Source organism: Podarcis raffonei, chromosome 8 (assembly GCF_027172205.1).
Source record: "Podarcis raffonei isolate rPodRaf1 chromosome 8, rPodRaf1.pri, whole genome shotgun sequence".
NCBI classification, from domain to species: Eukaryota; Metazoa; Chordata; class Lepidosauria; order Squamata; family Lacertidae; genus Podarcis; species Podarcis raffonei.
Window position 1 is genome coordinate 47,174,685 of NC_070609.1, and position 21,147 is coordinate 47,195,831.

At 42.1% G+C, this 21,147-nt stretch overlaps 1 protein-coding gene across 2 annotated transcripts; it reads left to right on the top strand.

The window, feature by feature from the left end:
* The first annotated feature begins 593 nt into the window (after positions 1 to 593).
* On the top strand, positions 594 to 20,994 carry CENPT (centromere protein T). 2 transcript variants are annotated; one of them, XM_053399727.1, is made up of 17 exons: positions 770 to 834; positions 2,149 to 2,288; positions 2,910 to 3,009; positions 4,072 to 4,165; positions 5,617 to 5,747; positions 8,862 to 8,895; positions 10,497 to 10,639; positions 10,829 to 11,080; positions 11,927 to 11,960; positions 14,696 to 14,838; positions 15,028 to 15,561; positions 17,124 to 17,345; positions 17,550 to 17,768; positions 18,215 to 18,311; positions 19,137 to 19,301; positions 19,552 to 19,656; positions 20,610 to 20,994. In XM_053399727.1, the coding sequence occupies exons 3-17, from the start codon at positions 2,928 to 2,930 to the stop codon at positions 20,734 to 20,736; spliced, it is 2,382 nt and encodes a 793-aa protein (XP_053255702.1). In that variant the 5' UTR covers positions 770 to 834; positions 2,149 to 2,288; positions 2,910 to 2,927; the 3' UTR covers positions 20,737 to 20,994. The 2 variants fall into 2 exon arrangements, with proteins under 2 accessions (XP_053255701.1, XP_053255702.1); XM_053399726.1 differs by lacking the exons at positions 2,149 to 2,288; positions 17,550 to 17,768 and having other exon boundaries at positions 594 to 834.
* The last annotated feature ends 153 nt before the right edge of the window (positions 20,995 to 21,147 follow it).

Sequence of the window (21,147 nt, forward strand, 5' to 3'; positions counted from 1 at the left end):
ACTCTAGATAGTAGTGATTCTGGATTTATACTATTCTAAAATATCCCGCGCTGAACTTCATACATGCAAGAACTTACGTTGCACCGACAGGCACAATATTTATTATTAGGGCACAGCCAAGTGCTAGCCTACCATATTGTCTCAGTGTTTGATCCTAGGATGGGAGACCTGTGAGTGGCCCTTCAGATATTGCCGACCAACGATCAGGGCTAACTGGAGTCATAGTCCAACAACATCTGCAGAGCCACGTGTTCTGCATCCTTGGTTTATTCATTACAGTAGTTCAAGGAATGCTGTAAATCTAGACATCCTTCTATTTCTCAGCCTTAAATAATCAGATTAGGGAAACGGGGTGAGCGGAAGTATGTGTTGGCAGAGAATGCGCCCATGTAAACTTTGAGCTCTACAGGTGCATCCACGTACCGGGTTTTATTCGCTCTGTACAGTATAGGATCAGGGAGGGCGCATGCAACAGTAACAGACAAAGGAGCCTCCGCTGTAGCTACTTTCAACGGCAGAACTACATCTCCCAACAACCAATGCGAGAGGCGACGACCCGGTCGTGGGCCGAAGCGAGGAATTATCGCGAGACTCTCTCAGCTGATGCTGCTTGAATCCCTGAGCGGGAGAGGAAGAAGCTGGCTTCGGCAGCCGTTTGAGTCTCGCGCCTGCCGGCCGGTGGCCGTTTACACTATGCGAGAGACTCGCCTCAGCGGCCGCCTGTCGGCAACTAAAATGCAAAAAGAGGCAGCCATGGCTACTCGGAGGAGGTCGCGCGAGGAGAAGCTGGAGACCCCACGGCGCCTGAGGCGGTCTCTGCGGTTGGAGATGAAGGTAAAATGAAGGTACCGGGCGGGGCAGCACGGACCCTAATTATCAGTTATAACATTTTTTTTTATCTCGCCTTTTCAGGATACGTATCTTTCCAAGCAGCATCCATGCACTTTTAAAAATGCACGCATGTGAAACAATAAACATTTAGTAAGTCACAGGGATCTCAAGAGTTGGCCCTGAGGTCTAACAGGAGCAGACTGGTTATTTCTTCTTGCCCTTCTTCATCTCCTTTACAAACGAGCTGGTTTTTGTTTTATTTTTACTACTTAGGTGTATATTCTACTATTATTGTAGTAGTATATCCTTCTCCCCCCCTCCAAGGAACTCAGGGCTACAAAGACCGTTCTGACGGCATTACCGTTTTATCCTCATAACAGCCCTGTGAGGTATGTTAGGGTGAGATACAGCATTTTATCCGTAATCACTCCAGTAAGCTTTATGGCTGATAGGGGATCTGAACCTCCTCTTGGGCTGTACATGCACCATACGTTTAAAACAGCCCCCCCCCAACCATGGGTCTCCAGTTGTTTATAGACTACAGTGCCCATAATCCCTGACCACTGGTCCTGCTAGCTAGGGATGATGGTAGTAGTCATCTGAAAACAGTTGGCGATCCAGTAAAAACAGTGTTTCCTGTTTGGGAAACAGGAAACAGAGCTACTGCGAACAGTTTCCAGAATTCCTTGTGATGGCAGAAATGTGCTTTAAATGTATGGTGTGTACACAGCCCTTAGGCTGGTGCTCTTAACTGCTATATCACCTAGGTTGCTGAAGGAAATGGCATAACTTTGCAGCAGCCTGTTCCTAATGTGGTTACTTTACTCATAAATTAAGCCCTACATAGGTGTTGCAAGAGTGGGGCCTGCTCCTGTGCTGAGCTTCTGTCATCACTTGAAAGAAGGGCACTTTTCACATACGTACAAATTATAACTGAATCATAAACTGGAGTTTAAAATGAGGTTGTAATCTTAAGTCTGCTTTCTTGAATGTTTGCTAAAATCAAATGAAGGTATTAGTGAGTCATGTGTTTCATTTAAGTCCTCTTGGTGCTTACAAATTTATTAATTTATTACAAATTTATTAATATAAAATAAAATCCATTTTTTAAAAAAAGCATACTCTAGTATAAACCAGCTATGTACAATAGAAATCTTAACTATAGAGAACAGCTTGTTCTCTCTCATCAGTCTCAAAACAGGATTCAGGTAGCTGTTCAAAAGTTCCATACTCTCCCTGGGATTAGTAGGTAGACAGGAAAGGTAGAACTACTTGTCATCAGCATTTGGTGGCAGTGCAAACCATTATTTCCCCCAGTGGCTTCATGTAGATTTTGAAGAGCTTGGTGGTATGATGAACTCTTGAAGCACCTCACAAGCCAGAGGACACAAGGTGGAGAAGAGCACACCCACCCACCACTGCACTACCTTCATCAGCATTACATCAGGGTCTTCTATGTAAATAAATAAAATGTTTGGGGGAGGGTTTAATATGAGTATTTTACTTCATAAAAACAACCTCTAGTCAGTCTGCGCAGTAACTATCAGACCTTACTTGAACCTATCAGTCATGGACATTTCATGTTTGTTTATTTCTGTGGGACTGGGGTTGGACCCAAAGCAGAGAAAAGCAGAAATGAGCAACACTGAAAAGAAGAGCAGAAGACAGAGTTGTCCGTTGCTCAGGTTCTTGTATTCCCATACTTAACCTCATTGTAATGGCTGCTGTTCAAAAGAAAGATTGTATATGGGAATCATTAAAGACATTCCCTCAGGAGGTGAAACAGTTTTCAAAAACATGCACTGACATGGAGGATCTGGTTTCTAAACGTGAAACAACAATAATACTCGGTTATAAATTAACAGATTTAATGTTCATATTTGTACTATTGTTTAGGAAATATCTGAAGAAGTAATCAATGGAAAACTTGATTTAGATCAATGGCTTATATTGGCCTTTTTCTTGCTGGTTTAAAGCACTTTGATTTAAATCCATTCAATCTAAGACATGCCCTTAGAATTCTGTTGTAACATAGAAGTGTGCTACCTGGCTTCAGGAGTGACTTTTTATCTCCCCAGGAGAGACCCTTCAGATCCATGGCCTATCAAAGATCTGGTGCCTCTATTTATACGGATCCAGTAACACCTCGAACTCTATTCAGGAAGGTTCTGGAGACCCGTAAGTAGGGGATAGAAGAATGTCTCTGGTGCTGTTGAGTAGAGGGAAGGGGCAGTCATAGGAAACAGCATTATACCAATAGACAATTGGTCCTATTAGTTCAATACAATTACTGATTGGCGACAGCTCCTCAGGGATGAAGAAGAATTATGGTCCTTCCTGGAAATGTTGGGGATTGAACCTAGGACCTTCTGTATAAAACCTTCTACCACTGACTTCGGCAGTATGGTTTTTTTGGTAAAGCTGCTACAGTATGTCACAAAACTAGAAGACAATTGTTACTCCTTAAAATGCTGGCGGGCAGCAGCGAAGCGTTCGCTGCCGCCCGCCAGCATTTTCAGATCGCCCCGGGACAGCAGAGAAGTCTCCGCTGTCCCGGGGGCTTTTAAAATGCTGGCAGTCGGGAGGAAAGCCCTCCTGTCCCCGGAGCTTGCGGGGTGGGAGGTGGGGAGAAGGGCTTTTCTTCCCACCGCCAGCCTTCAGAACAGCCTTCTGAAGGCTGGCGGTGGGAAGAAAAGCCCTTGTCCCCCCCCCCCAGCCTTCAGAAGAGGTCGGGGGACAGACTGTCCCAGGACCTGGTCTGAAGGCGGTTTCCATAGGAACGCATTGATTGATTTTCAATGCATTCCTATGGGAAACCGTGCTTCGCAAGACGAAAAACTCGCAAGAAGAAAAAACTTGCGGAACGAATTAATTTCGTCTTGCGAGGCACTACTGTATACCATTCATCCTCTGAGAATAAATCTTCACATTAAGTTCAGTCTCCTGATGCATTTCTGAAACTAATATAAGTCTAATAAATTGAACATATCTGTCTGCCACTTTAAATATTCATTTAAAAAGTTTGTTTTGCACAATGCTATTTTGAGCATGGTGTAAAGGACAAAGTCTTTTTTATGCTCACAGTCCAGTTAAATCTCTTGTCTATGGCAGTGTTACAGTCATTATTCTCTGCTTTAAAAGTGCAGTTAGACATATTTTTCCCACTCATCTTCTTGCTGCAATTTTAATTTGCTTGGAGTTCCATTAGAAATACAATTTGTCCATGTATTCTTTTAACAGAGCCAATAGTCTCCCCTCTTGTTCCTGAAAAACCTGATTCCCCCAAACCAGTGGAGACAATAGTCCAAGCTCCTTTGGAGAGTGTACCCTGCAGGTAACTAAACATGATTAAGGCTGCAATCCTAAGCATATTTCTTTGTAAAATTCTTTTGAAAACCTGTAAATTTTGGCCAGGTTGTTTTCTTGTGTTCTTGCAGTACGTTATATTGTGCTCACTGACATTACGTAATGGAACCAAAATGTAGAAGTTTGAGGAATGACTATTCAGTTTGTAAGGGATGATGTGATGGATGCCGAAACGTTGAATAGCTGTTGAATGGTTGCTTTAGGCAAGTGGGGACTGGAAGTTAACTTGCTTTGCTACTGGAAGAGGACCAAATTGAATCAACCAGCCATTTATAATAACAGAAGTTTTAAGGCAGGGATGAGGAGCCTGTGGCCCTTCAGAAGTTGTGTTGGACTTAAGTTCCCACCAGTGTGGTCAGGAATGATGGCAGTTGTATTTCAAGAGTTGTTGTCTAACAGCATCTGGAGGGACACAGCCTGTCAAACTCTACTTAAAGAGGTAATGGGGGGAAAATATTTTCAGAAGCTTAATAACAGCCCCACTGCTTATGTGGCAACTCTTCTATTTTGAGACACTTTCACAGAAGTAGGGCAGCAAAAGTGCTGAGTGGCTAGAAGATGATGCGGGCAATAGTGGTGACTTGGCATAAGACAGGTGGTTCTGAGACTGAACTTTCTGCACTTGGCTGGGAGAAGGGGAGAACAGCTCAATAACAAAATACTTGCAAATTTTATTTTAAGTTTGTGTGGGCTTACATTCCTTCATAATGTGCTATGAACACTGATGGTGCTACATAAATAATTTTAATTATAGCTAAAAGCAAACAGATTCTTTCTGTAGTTTTGTCTGTTCTTGTAAATAGTAGGTGGTCCTTAATTAGCAATGAAATATATAAAGCTTTTTTCCAGCAAGACCATACAGAGCACAGAAGTGTAATTAGACACATGGATAATGACTAAGAGCATCTCAGCATGCTGCTAATATAGCTAGTATCCTGACATTTCATAAGAGTGTGATTTCTCAGATGTTCTGTGCATGAAGCATGTTTGTATACTTGCTGACAAATGTCTTACTCCTGAGTATACAGTTCTACCAGATTATGGCTACAGTCCTATCAACACTTTTCTGGAAATAAGCCTAAGTGAACTCAGTGGGACTTATCCCTGTAGGCTTATAAAGGATTGCACTGTAAAATGTCTTTTTCTCTCTCTTTGACTTTCCAATCTGAGCAGGCAATATTCCTGTAGGTATGGTCCCACTATGTCACTGACAGTAAGATTGAGCAGCTGTATGTTGGTATTGTGCAAGCTCTGCTCAGGTCACCCAGTTATAGTGACACTAAACTTTAGGCCCTCATTTGTTCCTTAACTATGAAGGCAAATTCTTTCTTCAGCAAGGCTGGAGAAATGTTGGCATATTTCCTGGAAGTTGACATTAAACTGTTTTCCTGACTGAAGACTGGCTTTGTCATCTTTCAGCAACCTAGAAATCCATTTGTCTGACTCTGCTCCCAAGGCCACATCTTGGACTGCACTGCGCAACACCAGGTCAAAAAAGAAGGTCCGTCTTTCTGTGTTTGAGAGAGCTGTGGATGAGCAACTTGCCTCAAGTGAGTGGGAGCATTGAAGGTTAGGGTGCACTAGAAAAGCTGAGGATTTTATGAATCTTCTTGTTTGAAGATCAGAGTAAAGTAAACTGTTAAATGAGTTGTCTTCTTCTCCATTGCTTTGGGGAGGTTATAACTTTAAGAAAACCAAATAGGAGAATGTCACCCTTGGGCTGCAATTCACTGACCAAGCTCAGTAATTTAGACACCAATAAAAGTAGGGTTATACCAATCTAACACTAATTTGAAATGGGGAATAGAACTACCTGATATACATTTGTGAAAATTATGTTACATTTAAGTCGTAACTATGAAGGAAAATGAGTTCCAAAAGGTTCGTTATATTATTTTTGTTCTGAGAATATCCTGGAACAATCCACCTTACTGTAATCTTGCTTGCCAAATGAAATTATAAACAGCAATGCACCACCAGGGTGTGGGTAGTAAATGTGAAAGGCAGAAGTGATACTGCCTCTCTACATAAAAAACTCAGCACACGCTCTTCCTTTGACTAGTCAAGTGCCCAAATTTGGGGGGGGCAGCAGCAGCAGTGATGGCTAAAGAGGATAATTAGCCACTATATGTGTTGCAGAGGAAGGAACACCAGTTCCTAAAACAACAAGCATTTTTTCTATAGCTGGAAACAATAGAATGAGATGTTAATGGTTTGCTGGTGCCTTAAGTCTGATATTTCATGGGTCAAATTGCGTGTGCGCCCACAATTTCCGGCATCTGTGCTGTAGCCTTATTGGAGTTCACCGATTGGGTCTGCGTTGCTCTGGGACAGGAGGAAGGAAGTCAAAATGACACCGATGTTGGTTCAAAGAAAGAGTTTATTCTGCTCTCCGGATAGCAGAAGGCACTTGCGTGATTAGTCCCCAGCAAGTCCAAAGAAATGACAGGATTCATGCAGTTTATATATCCTCCAGGCACCCTCTCACTCCTCCCCTAGGAGCCCAACCACGTCGGCCTACGTACGCAGGTTGACATCACATATGTTCCTGCTCTGGTACTCTCAACCATAAAAGGATCTTCCTTCCTGTACTTCTGACCATAAAAGGATCTTCCTCTTCCTACTCTTATCTGGGAGGCAGAGATGACCATTTCCGAGAACACACTCTGGCGTTATTCCCAGATGTGGGTCTGCGCGTCTTTGTGGTCAGCACATAAGATAAGGCACACACGCATCATCCCTGCTGTACTGGAACTTGGCAAGGTCACTCATTGCCGCCACGGACTGATAAGGGAGAGAGCTTTGTTCTTGTTATGGATTTACTCAACGGCTTGAGTTTATGCATTTTAGCTAAGGAAAAATAGGAATTTTGGTGCAGTTTAAAACTGCCTGCACAGTCAGTTTTTGGATTTTGGAAACCCATTCCTTCAGTGCAGACGCGATTTCCGGCGTCATGGAAGCGAGTTCCCACACCACGCTGCGCTGGTTTAGCGCAGTGTGCGGGGACTTGCCTTGGGGGCGGTTCATGGGCTGGTTAAACAATTCCTGTGGGCTGCTTGTGGCCCAGGGGCCTTAGGTTGCCTACCCCTGCTCTACTGCATTTTCTCCTTTTTGGATTACTTGCTTTATCATATTCTCTTTCTCTCTGTCTGAAGGGCGGGGGGAATATCTGTTTTCTCCTTTCTAGTTTTCTGAAATTGCTCTTTGTCCCCTGCTGGTTCTCTGCTTTTTGGCTTATAAATGCGTGTAATTCTTGTGCAGGGGCCGTACTAATCTTGGTAATGTTCCAATTTTAGTATATCTGTTGCCAAAGTGAAAATTTCTGCTTTCTGACATAACCCATCGCTCTTCCCAGTGACATGGAAAAGTCACAGCCACCTATTTGACAGACAAAAAATGCATTAGAGTTGTTAAAGCTCTGAGTGCACTAAAGAGAATAACATCTGTTGCACGTAGCCTCTTCCACCGTGCACTTCTTTACAATGAGCCTGTGAGTGCTTCAGCAACTCCAGCATGCCCATCACCCAGCTAATGCTGGTAGCTTTTGCAAGTCCTTGACACAACGCTCTGCTGTGCCTGCCTTAAAGGATTTTACACCCATGCTCCTAGCATGAAGTTCCTCAACAGTCCTACCAAGCTAGAGCTAGTTGGTATTCAGCTTCTTGATGACATGGGTAAGATTGCTTCAATTCCAGACAGGACTTCATCCCCTTCATTTGTTAGCATAGAAAAATAGTCATTTGCATCCATATTTCTGGGCAAGTGGCTGTCTTCCACAGATTTTTCAGTGCCATTTTTTTATCCTAATGGTTGCATGAAGAATCCTGCCAGAATGTGGCATTTCCCTCTCATTTTCTTCAGTTAGACTTCTCCTTTCCCAGAACCAACCTTGGCACCAAATGCCTTTTCCCCAGCTTTCTGAAGGAGCAGTTTATTGGGGGGGGGGACACCTTTGATTTTTGCTAGTCTGTAAGGCATGGGTTGTTTTCCCTCCTCAAAAAACCCGTTGAATCGCTGTATATTTGCTTGGCAATAAACAGAAATGGAGGAAGCACTAGCAGGATAAGGGAAATATAAAAAGGTGGTTATATGGTTCCTTGCCACTCTAGGGCAAAATGAGGGCTTAACCAATTACAGTCATACCTCGGTTGTCGAACGCCTTGGTACCCTGATGTTTTGGCTCTCGAACACCGTAAACCCAGAAGTGAGTGCTCCACTTTGTGAATGTTCTTTGGAACCCAAACATCTGACAGGGCTTGCACAGCTTCTGATTGGCTGCAGGGACTTCCTGCAGCCAATCAGAGGCCATACTTTGGTTTCCGGACATTTTGGAAGTCAAATGGACTTCCGGAACAGATTCCATTCAGCTTCCAAGGTGGATGGATGCCTTGTTCACCTCTCCAGAGAAAAGTATGTTCAGGGTAACTATCCAAACTATACATAACTCACTCTGAGCTGTGAAGAGGAGCAGTATAAGTGAAATAAATAATCCTTTGATGCATGGTCATATTTTTTTAAAAAATATGTTTCTCTAGTTTTAGAATGTGATATAATTGAACTTTTTCCAGTAGTAAAGCATAGTTTATTCATTAAATAATATTTCTGGAAAACTTGCATGCTTCATTAGCATTGCCATCTAAAACATGTCTTGACTTCCTTTTCAGCTCATTCATTGTTGGACATCACATCTCAGTCAAAGTAAGTTATTTTTGCTCTGTGACTATGGTGTAACAACCGATTCCTCCCCTGCTGAGCAACATAAAGTCAGCATCTAGTATATTGTGGAAAGGGATGAAAGAACAATTACAAAATTTTATTGTATTATTTATTACATCTCTCATCTGCCCTTCACCATAACGTCCCAAAGCAGGTTACAGGAATGATGACAGAAGTGTTGGAAGTACTTGGTTGAACTATAAGTCACTACATCCAGTATGCCTACATTCTGATGATCCTTCAACCCATGGTTTGAAGGGCTCGGAGTGAGCACCATAAAACTTCAAGATGATGAGCTTTCTCCTCCAATTTAGATAAAGAGAGGAGACTAGAAGCAGAAGTTTCTAATCTCCTCTTACCTATGTGGCAGAAAAGGGGAGTACATAAGCCCAAGGACTGAACTGCTTGCTTCTGATCCTTCGAATCATTATTTGGCACAGGGGTGGTTAATGCTTGGTTTGGAGGATTATGTTGCCTACTTGTGAATATCTAGGCAGCTTAAAACACCCTGTTTTTGAACACTGCCAAAATTTAAATGATATATGTGGGAGTGGGGTGCATTTGCTGAGGTAACTGAAATTCATTAGGTATTAATTAAAAAGAAATTAAAATGGAATATATGTGGGAAGTAGCCATGTTTATCAGCTTTCTCTTTTTTTTACTCTCCTGCCCAGTGTTAGAGATTTCAGCTTGGTCTGCAACATGGACAGGATGGGGGAAATCTGCCTATGCTACATCAGCCTTTCACACATAATGTCAATTTCTTGTTTCCTGCTTCAGAACCACAAATATCCAGAATTTGTGTGTGTGTGTGTGTGTGTGTGTGTGTGTGTGTGTGTTTTAAAAAGATACTGTTCTCTGAGTTTACAAGGTTTTCCTTGTGGCAATTCAGTAATGAATTTTCCCTGATTCCTACACTGCTAAATAACATACCGTATTTTTCGCTCTATAACACGCACCCGACCATAACACGCACGTAGTTTTTAGAGGAGGAAAATCCGTAGGCATGCCACCCGTAGGCATTCCCTCCATAACACGCACAGACATTTCCCCTTACTTTTTAGGAGGAAAAAAGTGAGTGTTATGGTGCAAAAAATACGGTATTCATGGAAAAGGGTAACACAGCTGTCACTAAAGACCGCAATGACCCATTTTCTCACAGGGTCCTTGTTTTTATTTATTTGCATGGGAAGGGGGGTGTTGTTAGCCTATGTGCAGAATTCCTAAAGGAATTCACAGCTGTTTGTTTAGCTGACTGAATTCTATGGCTGTGAGGGGTCTTTCACCAGCTACTTTGTGGGGTTTATCTGTCCACCCTAAATTGTGTTCTTTGAGCTTGGTTTGAGTATGGCTATGACAGGTGAGCTCCATGGGTCCAGTGATATGGGAACTGTCGGCTCCATTGGGATTCAGTGAGAAAGATCAGAGTCCGTTGGGAAGATGAATACAAGAGCCAGCTGGTGATTTCTTGTATAGGGCTCCCTGTTCATTATACTAACATGCAACAATGACCATTATTAGAGGGAAAGCAGTGCTAGATAAACAAGCAATATGTTTCATGTGCTCTGTTCTTATATTCTCAGGTCTCAGATCTCTTTTAGAACCCCACCACCATTGCGCTCTGCTGGGAAGAAAGGCTTAGTCCGTAGGCCAAAGAATTACAGAGTTGTTACTGTGAAAGCTTTTGAAGACGGCATTGAACAAAACTTGCTGCAAACAAAAGGCTGTGAGTTTCCTTTGGTTCTCATTTGGACCAGGTGCCTGTGTCTATTTGAGTAGCAACCTGTGAGTAGAGGGAAGATTAATATTCCAGTGCAGAAGGAAGTGTCTGAAAGTTGTTATGGTGGAGCATGGAATGATCAGACTGTTATCTCCATTTAAAAGGCTAATCCGTTTTTGATTTTTTTTTCAACAGCACAGAGTTACCTTGTGGCTCCAAGTATGTTATCAAATGATTCCTCAGCACAATTTGCTGATACAGAGTTGTTTGCCCAACCTGAGCTCAGCAGGCAGAGTGGAGCAGGGCTTTCTGGTGTTCATTCTCAGCTTCACCCGACAAGGCAGTCTTTAGCCAAAGAGAGTTTGCCATCCTCTATTCAGACACCCTGGCAGGGTGCAAAGACTGATACGGCTGTTGAAGTTGTGACAAAGAACAAAGGAAATATAAGTGAGTAGTCTACTTTTCCCCATCTGTTTATTTAACAAAAATCAGCTCATGCTTGTCTTTTGCCTAGTAATGTGCACAAATGGGAGCAGCAGCAGAAATAACCAAAGAGGTCTTTTGCAAGGAGCACCAGTGCACTGAACAATGTGCACTCCCTTTTGTGGAGAATTGTTGGAAACAATTAGAGCTAGTGCTAATGGTATTCTGGTGCCTTAGCCAAATATGTCTTGCAATGAACAGGCTATGTGTAGGCTTTGGAATATGTCAGTGAGAATAATTGCTGTGTCCTTCTGAACTCACCCATGAATACGGCTCAGATTAACACTGCAGAGAATTTCCATATTTAATATTTCTGAATTAACTAGAGAACAGTTAGAAGGTACATGATACAGTTTGTTGCTGAAACTAAAGCAGGTCTGGCCCTGGGAAGTATTATAAGCCACTCTGAGCTCTGAAAGAGGAAAAGTATAAGTGAATTAAATAAATATTTACACAGTACAGTGGTACCTCGGTTTAAGGAACAGTCCTGTTTAAGTACAATTCGGTTTATGAACTCCACAAAACCGAAAATAGTGTCCCGGTTTGCAAACTTTACTTCGGTCTAAGAACGGAATCCGAATGGTGGAAGGGCACCGGTGGCAGGAGGCCTCATTAGGGAAAGTGCACCTCAGTTTCAGAACGGTTTTAGTTTCAGAACAGACTTCTGGAACCCGTTAAATTCATAAACAGAGGTACCACTGTATTAATCATAAGGCATAGTTGATTCATTAAATAATATTTTTGTAAGATGTAGAATTTGCACACTTCACTACCATGGCCATTCAGTATATGCCTTGATCTGTTTTCTAGCTCATTCATTGTTGGACGACACATCTCGCACAAAGTAAGTTATCTTTGCTCTGACTATGCTGTAACAACAATTCTTCCTCTACTGAACAACATAATGTCATCATCCAGTACATTGTCAACACTGATGAAAGAGGAATTACAAACTACCTATTATTTTTCTTATTTATTTGATTTCTTACCCACTTTTCATGATATGTACCTATTGAGGGCTACAACAGTGATGGCAGAGGTGCTGGAGCTACTTGGTTGCTCTATATGCCACTACATTCAGTATGGCTTCATTCAGATGATCCTCCAAACAGTGATTTGGAGCACCAGGAGTGAGCACCAGAAAGTCTCAAGCTGATGAGCCTGTTTTCTCTCCGCTGCCCACCTGCAGGAAAAGGAAGAAGATTAGGAGAGGTTTCTAAATCTCTTATTTATCAGGCTAGATGGAGAGAGAAGTGAGTGCATAGGCCTAAGGCTTCCACTGCTTGTTCCTGATCCTTCATACCATGGTTTGGAGCAGGGATGGCTAAGCTGTGGCCTGTATACACAACCCCCAAGAATGTCTATGTCCCCCAAGCAATTTGGCTGCTGTATTGGATATTTGGGGGGAGGGGTTGTAACGTTTTGCAAAGCAGCAAATGGTGCTGTTGAGCCCTCTAGGATCTTAGTTAGATTCACCTCATTGTCAGGTATTTGCATGAACAAGGCTGGAATGATCCCAGCCTTGCAAAGTGGCTCAGGGAGGACAGCATGAGAAGGGCACAACAGCCATGCACCCTTTGATCCCAGCCCCTTAAGGGCAAGGCTGAGATCAATGGGCACCTGGCTTCCTTCTCACCCTCCCTGAGCCAGTCCCGCTTTGCGAGGCTGGGATCTGATCAGATCCTAGCCTTGCAAAGCAGCACAGGTCTGGCTTGGGGAAGGCGTTGTAAGCAGCACACCCCTCAGAAAAAAGTGCCCAGGGTGATTGCCCTGACAACCCCCCTCCCTCCGCCACACCATGCCCCTGGGAAGCTGGAACCAGTGTAAAAGCCTTTCCAAGCTATTTTCCTTGTTTCTGGAAACAGCTGTGAATGAAATTTTCAACTTGAATGTACATTGAAGGACTAAGGAAAGTAGAAGTGCAGTGATGTTGGATAGTACTTATTGAGGAAAGTGAAATTAATAAGCAATAAGGGTGAGAAAATGCCATGGCTGCTTTTATGTGTGGCTCCCAGTGGGTTGGCCATGGGCCACTGTGGTCCTCTGTCTGAAAAAAGGATAACTATTCCCTGGTTTGGAGAATTGTCTGATTTTAACCTATGTGTGAATATTTAGACTGTTTTTGCACTGCTGAATAGTATCAGTGGCAGACCTTGGGATCTCAACTTTAAGTGGCACCCTGTGTGACACCAAAATTCAGCTCCTCTCCTCTGCCTCTCACTTTCCATTTTACCTCATAATTGTGGCACCCCCAAGGCTCCATTGCCAGTGTGACTGAACTGGTTGCGCTCCCCTAAATCCATCTCTGGTATCATCACACACACTGTGTGTCAGTAAAAGTTATCAACTTTCTATTCTTACTTTGCCTCCCCATAGTTAGGGATTTCTGCTTCATCAGCATTTGACACATGATATATACCAGGGGTTGTCAATCTAGTCCCTACCACCCACTAATGGGCCTTTCAGGATTTGAGGTGGGTGGTAGGGGGTTCTACGGCACAAGCTGAATCCTCCTTCATCAAGCACTGGTGGGCGGTAAGGAAATTTTACCATCAAGAAAGATGCATTAGTGGGCGGTAGGTATAAAAAGGTTGACTACCCCTGATATATACTGCCAATTTCCTTAGGTTATCTGTTTCAGAGCCATAAACATCCAGAAGTTATTTTGGCTTTTAAATGAGTCTACAAGTAGAGTTTCCTTGTGGTAAATAAATGGCTGAATAAGTTTCCCTTATTCCAACAGTGCTAAATAACATACTTGTGGATATGTTATTTATAACATATAATACAACTGTCAGTAAAGATAGCAATGATCCATTTACTCACAGGGTACTTACTCTTGTGTTGTTTCATTTTTATTTATTTGCAAGGATTATAGGAACATCAATAGGAATATAGTTACAGGAGATACAATTAAAAATCAGTATGAATATTTAAATTGATGGATGTTCTTCACATCCATACCTAAATGAAGCTCATGATCCATTGGTGGTCTGACGACCACAGTTGGGAGCCCCTCATCTAAGTGATGTGTTTGAGTTAACTTGGTGGATGAAACTGAAAGATGGGTTTGTCTTCTTTCAGGTTTCATGACACCTTTTTAAGGGGCTGTAGCTTTTTTACTTGAGCTTTGATATCTTCAACAGGGGAGCTTGCCCTCTCACTCGCCCTCCCACTACTATGTAAGAACAGCTCTAATTTGAATATTCCTGCCTAGTGGAGTGAGTGGGAAGGACAACCTGTCCAAGGCTCACCTCTATTAACTACATAAAATGAAACTTTACGGTCGGTCCAATGCCACATTTGTCTACCCAGGATTGTGTTCTTTGAGCTTGGTTTGAGTATGGCTATGACAGTTGAGCTCCATGGGTCCAGTGATACGGGAACTGTCGGCTCCATTGGGATTCAGTGAGAAAGATCAGGGTCCATTAGGAAGATGAATACGAGAGTTAGCTGGTGATTCCGTGTATAGGGCTCCCTGTTCATTATACTAACATGCAACAATGACCATTATTAGAGGGAAAGCAGTGCTAGATAAACAAGCAATATGTTTCATGTGCTCTGTTCTTATATTCTCAGGTCTCAGATCTCTTTTAGAACCCCACCACCACTGCGCTCTGCTGGAAAGAAAGGTTTAGTCCGTAGGCCAAAGAATTACAGAGGTGTTAATGTGAAAGCTTTTGAAGACGGCATTGAACAAAACTTGCTGCAAACAAAAGGCTGTGAGTTTCCTTTGGTTCTCATTTGGACCGGGTGCCTGTGTCTATTTGAGTAACAACCTGTGAATAGAGGGGAGATTAATATTCCAGTTCAGAAGGAAGTGTCTGAAAGTTGTTATGGTGGAGCATGGAATGAACAGACTGTTATCTCCATTTAAAAGGCTAATCCGTTTTTGATTTTTTTTTCAACAGCACAGAGTTACCTTGTGGCTCCAAGTATGTTATCAAATGATTCCTCAGCACAATTTGCTGATACAGAGTCGTTTGCCCAACCTGAGCTCAGCAGGCAGAGTGGAGCAGGGCTTTCTGGTGTTCATTCTCAGCTTCACCCGACAAGGCAATCCTTAGCCAGAGAGAGCTTGCCATCTTCTATTCAGACACCCTGGCAGGGTGCAGAGAATGATTTGGCTGTTGAAGGAGAGACACAGAATGAACAAAAAGAGATATTCACACAATACACTGACTGTGTTGATGGGATTGAAGCTGTACTTGAGGAAATTGCTGCTAATCCAATGGAAGAGCATCAGCAGAGCCTGCAGGATACTGAAGAAGGATTAATAAGCCGTCATCAAAAAAAGATGCTAAGGCAGAGCGCTGAACCTGCAAATGGGTTGAAAGTTGTGTTCCAGGAAAGGACTGTTACCCCTGAAAGAGGGCAACAAGAGAGCCTGCATGGGAACAGTGATATGGAACACTTCTTAAGTCCTGGAAATCATCTGCCCACCAGTAAGTAATCTGTAGTGGAAGTGAGGAAAGGTGAAGACTTTCACAGCTAGCAATTGCATTAGTGTTTTATCTCCTCCCTTCCAGGTAATTTGGATGCTTCTCTTCTTGCTTCCAATACATTCATTTCCTCACCATAAGAAATCTGCTTTGACTCCTGGAGCACATCTGGGACAAGCTTAGCTAATACGAAAACCCTCCACCTTTTCCTTCCTCCTTTCTCTTATATATAAGGACAAACATTTAGGAGATGTTTGTCAATTTGGGAATCTTCCTTCTGCCTATCTTTTGTATTTTCTGAACACCTGTAATGCCTCTCTAACTTAATTTTGCTCTTGTTAATATAGACCCAGTAAGATCATCACCAAGATCGTTCCCCTTAAGCCTACTCTAACTTGTGTTACAGTGTCACGATACAATTCACAAATTAATAATAAGAGTCATAGGTCTATATTAGCATTTGAGAATTTCTTCCACAGTCTATTACGGTTGATTGTGTCAAAAGCAGCAGATAGGTCAATAAAGGCAGCAAACAGGTTACGTTTGTTCTGTTGAGTATATTTGTTGATGATATGAGACAGTGTAAAACACTGGTCAATAGTACAATATCCAGCTCTGAACCCTCCTTGTTCCTCATATAAGGTGTTATTTTCACTTAGCCAGTCTGTTAATTTGGTAAGCAGATGACGGGCATAGAGTTTGGAGGGGATGTCCAGCAGGCTAATAGGGCGGTAATTTTGAGGGAGGGTTTTATCCCCTTTCTTATAAATTGGCACGATGATGTTCAATTTCCAGCCAGCTGGCATTTAAGCTGTATTATTTTTATGGGTGTAGATTTTGGCCAAGATGGGTTGCCACCATTCCATATGTGTCTTAAATAGCTCTGGCGGCATCATGTCCTCGCCTGGCGCTTTATTTGATTTTAAACTCTCTATCAGAGATTTTATCTCTGCAGGAGTTACCACTTGCCATTCTGGAAGATTTGACTGACTGATGGTCACCTCAGCATCGAATGATTGCCCTGTCTGTTCTCCAAAAAGATCAGCATAGTAATCCAGGCCATGTGTAGTACTACTTTTTGTTTTGGCAAACCTATACAGACATGTAAACAAATTATGAATTTTGCTGGTTTTTATTTGTATGTTGATCATGGTTTTAAATTGCCCTATATGCACCAGTTACAGATTTTTTGTTTAAGTGGTTTTATAAATTCTTTTAAATAAAGTAAACATCCTATGGATGTTTTCAGTCTGAAAAGTTTGTGGATCATAACGTTTCAGAGAACATATGTCTCAGGTGTGATCTCAGGAGCTAAAATGGGATTGAGTAGTGCCAGTACCCAGAACATAATTCCTTTTTTTCTTGTGGAGATGAGACTCCAGAGGAAATTTTTTCACGTGCCTTCTCTGCTGAACTCCAGCAATACTGTCAAAGCTAAAAACTATTTGGCAATATGTGAATGGGTAGTAGCAGACCCAGGTATATTGTGTGTGACTGTATTTCTAAAAGTTCTCTAAGATTTTATTTGTCACTGAATGAATACCTTATTTGCCTCTGACTTGTAGATATTCAGAACCCCCAAAGTACTAAAGCTGGAACTCCAAGCAGACGTGTAAGTAGAAAGAGATCTGAGCAGTTTGAGGGGCTGCCAACGAAAGAAATGGAAGACGGAACCTCTCAAGAAAAAATGTTGGACCGAAAAACTATGGATGACATGGTTTCAGAAGCTGAAATGGATTCTGAATCTGAGGAGGTGTCAGAGACTGAAATGGATTCTGAGAATGTTGGTGAGGAGATTTGTTTTGGGAAGGGGAATGGAATTGTGGTTACTCATGGAAGTGTAGACAAATGGAATTTGAACAACCTGTTGGTGAGCTCATTCCTCCAGATTTTCAGAACAAAACAGAGTATTTTAGGACTGTCACGGTGAGATTTATCAATGTACAGTCCTATTCTGGAGCATTACTTGTTCTTGAATTATTTCCTTGTAGATATTCAGAACCCCCAAAGTACTAAGGCCTCAACTCCAAGCAGACGTTTAAGTAGAAAGAGATCTGAGCAGTTTGAGAGGCTACCAACAAAAGAAATGGAAGACGGAACATCTCATGGAAAAATGTTGGACCCAGAAACTATGGATGACATGGTTTCAGAAGCTGAAATGGATTCTGAAACTGAGGTGTCAGAGACTGAAATGGATTCTGAGAATGTTGGTGAGAAGATTTGTTTTGGGAAGGGGAATGGAATTGTGGTTACTCATGGAAGTGTAGACAAATGGAATTTGAACTAACTGTTGGTGAGCTCATTCCTCCAGATTTTCAGAACAAAACAGAGTATTTTAGCTCTTTGGGGACTGTCATGGGAGACTTATCAATGTACAGCCTTATTCCAGAGCATTACTTGTTCTTGAATTATTTCCTTATCTCAAACTCCCAGCAAGGATTCACAGCTAGACTTCTACCCAGTGCTAAGAAATCAGTTGCTGGTGAATCTCTCAAGCCCTTGCTGTGGAGTATTAGGTCAGTGGTGAAAAGGGAGGAAATCCCAAGTTGCTTCAAGCAACCCTATCTGTGACTCAGTACCTACTGCCTTTCAGCCTACTCTTGAGTGCTTCTTGGAGATGGCATGCACAGGGCTTATCTTTTTTTTCTCCCATCAGACTTAACTGAAAAGACACCGGCATTTGTACGTACTAAAGTTGTCCAGTGTACACCATTGCTGTCTGCCCTACATGCTCCAAAAGTGGCTGCCTCCAGGTAACTATATAATTGCAATGGGATAGAACTTCAGCCTCAGCAACTGACTATGGCAACTGACTTCTATTAATCTGAAATAGCTGTTTTGCCTTATGCTGGCTACAGCATAAAAGGACTATACATTTGAGTGTCTGGTCTGCACAAGCATTGTAGCTTCTTGGGCTTCTTTGCAATGCTCCATTTCTCAATGCAAAAGGTACAATGTGTTTCCTAGAAGTCATTTCCTCTGACCTGGAAGTCCTGCTCCAACTCTCTATTTTTAATGGCTGGTTGCTGTTACTCAGTGATGGGTAAGCATTTTGCACATGCTTAATTTGACCTCAAACTATTCTTTAGCTTTTCTGATTTAGTATCCTAGTCGCAACAGTGCCTGAGATTGTAGCTGCTGATGTGGGAATGCAGATCTGCCAAGTATCTTTTAAATCTTTCTAGTGGAAACACAGGACTACTCTTTTTTTGACGCAGGCGATGTTATTGGGTTGTTGTTTTTATTTTGATTATACTGTGGATTTTATGTTGATCTTTTCTATGAACCACCCTGAGACCCCCGGGCATAGGGTGGTTTATAAATTCATTAAATAATAATACCTAGGAATTCTGAATTTTCATACTACTTTGCCATTTCTGGCTATTATATACATTATTTCTTCTCTTTCTGTGTATCTCTGTTGGTAGGCCACTAATGTACATGAAGCACTCACTCTTTTCAACATTAAACTAAGGTGAAACTTCCCTGAGGAAGTAAAACAGGAGGATTATGTGTTGTGTGTTGCATCTGTTCCTGTAGAGCTTGCTGCATACATTTAACATTTATTTCCCTTGGAGGTCTCTTTCAAAACAGCTTTCAGTTAAGCAGGCTACAAAGCTAGCTGAGAGGGCATGCAGAGGAAAACGTGAGCCGGCTCTCCCCAGCAAGTTTGTAAAAAATGTATTTGCCCACTCTGTGAAGATGCCAGTGGCCAAGGATGCTTTCAAGGCTGTGGAGAATTGGTGAGTAATGGTGAACACCTTTCATACCAATTAATGATGTGGGAGAAGAGGTTGCCAGCTGAACACTGTTGGAGCAAGAAAACCAAAGTGTGGCTATATGGCATGAAGGATGTTGTGCTGTCAGTTTCCATCATTGCCACACGTTTTGAGGACTGGGTCCTCTTGTTTTTCTTGTGGCCTTGCAGCATAGCCATCCCTTGGAATGTGGGAAGGCTGCAGCTTGCTTAACTTGCTTTTCGTATCCTTTTAGTGTGAACTTGTACTTTAAACAACTGAGTGACGACTTGGAAGCCTATGCAAATCATGCCAGAAGAAAGACTGTAGAGCCAGCTGATCTGGAGCTTCTCATGAGGCGGTAAAGGATGTTTAGTTTGTTGTTTCAAGGGCTCTTCTTCAAATTGAAGGGATGTTCCAGTCCAGTGCTACTGAAGTTGTGTATATTTCTGAAAACAGATCTCTCAAACAGTAATTGACTAACAGAAGGGCATGCATACTTGAAGACTAACACTTTTTATAGAGTCCTGGGCCTTCTGCAAGTCAATTTCCAGGCAGCTTTATTGCAATGCCAAGTAGTCTCTAACCTGGCCCTTGTTTTCCTTCAAGCAGACATGGGGTGTAGGAGTAGTCAAGACTACTTCGTTGGTGTCTTTGAGTAAAATCTGTTCTGCTAAAGAAAGTTTTGAGGTCATTGTATTACAAGAACCTTTTTCCAATACCTGATATTAAAAAGAGGCAGTTGTGTGTATCATGGGGTATGCAGTACAAAAGGGAAATAAAATGGACATTTCAGCAGAGAGGAATGTGATGAAGAGGGGCTGATGAATGCTAACTGGGCAGTCCCATCTTACACTTACACAGATTGCTACTCAGTGCCAATGCCCAGCTTTGGACAAATGTCTGGTGAATGTGTTAAATTCAGAGCTGCTATTTGTGTCTGCTCCTGGAGATCCTTAAAGAAACCTTGTGTGTGTGGTCTCTATCAAACATAGGTTTGTGCTGTCCCACATCATGTCCCCAATGCTCATTCATTCATTCTTGTCCCCAATGTTTTTAGTTTGACATGGTAAGTGATTTCTGTATACCCTGCCTTTATTTAAAATGTCTGTCTGGCCTCTCGATTATCTGAAGCTACAGTCACAGTTCATGAGGGCAATGATCAGAATGAACAAATTTAGCTGAGAACTCATTTTCTGCCTAATAGCAAATGGCAACCTGGTAGTTATTTGAGTTATAGCCATAATGACCATTAGTTGTAAACAAACTTTATTTCCTAACTCATGTATTATTTTCTTCCCCTTTTTAATACAGGCAAGGACTGATAACTGACAAGATTCCTTTAAATGTGCTGATAGAGCGTCACATGCCTCTGGAGTACAGGCAGCTGCTAATTCCTGTTGCCACTAGTGGAAATAAAGTGTTCCCTCCCATGCTATGATGAGATGCTGGTGGCAATCTGTTCTCAATATGGGGAAAAGAATGCAGTTCCAGAAACACCCTGGGAGGCTCTAGAATTAGAACATTTACAGTCCACCCAGCAAGTTCTCGGTACTTTACTTAAAAGACTCGGGAAAAATCTCAATTATGAATAAAATAAGTATTCACTCTTTATACCTTTGTTTTCCTGTGCTACAGAAGCTTTCTTCATATTCCTGTACAGTGGTTGTAAAATAAAGCAATGTTTTGCAGAGCACAAGTTCTGTATTTTACTTTGAAAAACTGATATGTATTACACAGTGTGCTGGAGGACTGAAGAGTCACAGAGGCTCAAGTGTGCCATCTTAAACTTCATAGCATAAAATTTTGCTCCACTGAAGGCTACACAAACACCTGATGAACTGCCTTTGCA

Bases quoted from the DNA above. Each gene is read 5' to 3' on its own strand.
- CENPT (XM_053399726.1), top strand. From the start codon at position 604: ATGCTGCTTGAATCCCTGAGCGGGAGAGGAAGAAGCTGGCTTCGGCAG. The intron at 3,010-4,071 runs GTAAGTAGGGGA...TTCTTTTAACAG, and splicing joins CAGGAAGGTTCTGGAGACCC to AGCCAATAGTCTCCCCTCTT. The intron at 17,346-18,214 runs GTGAGGAGATTT...TTCTCCCATCAG, and splicing joins AATGGATTCTGAGAATGTTG to ACTTAACTGAAAAGACACCG.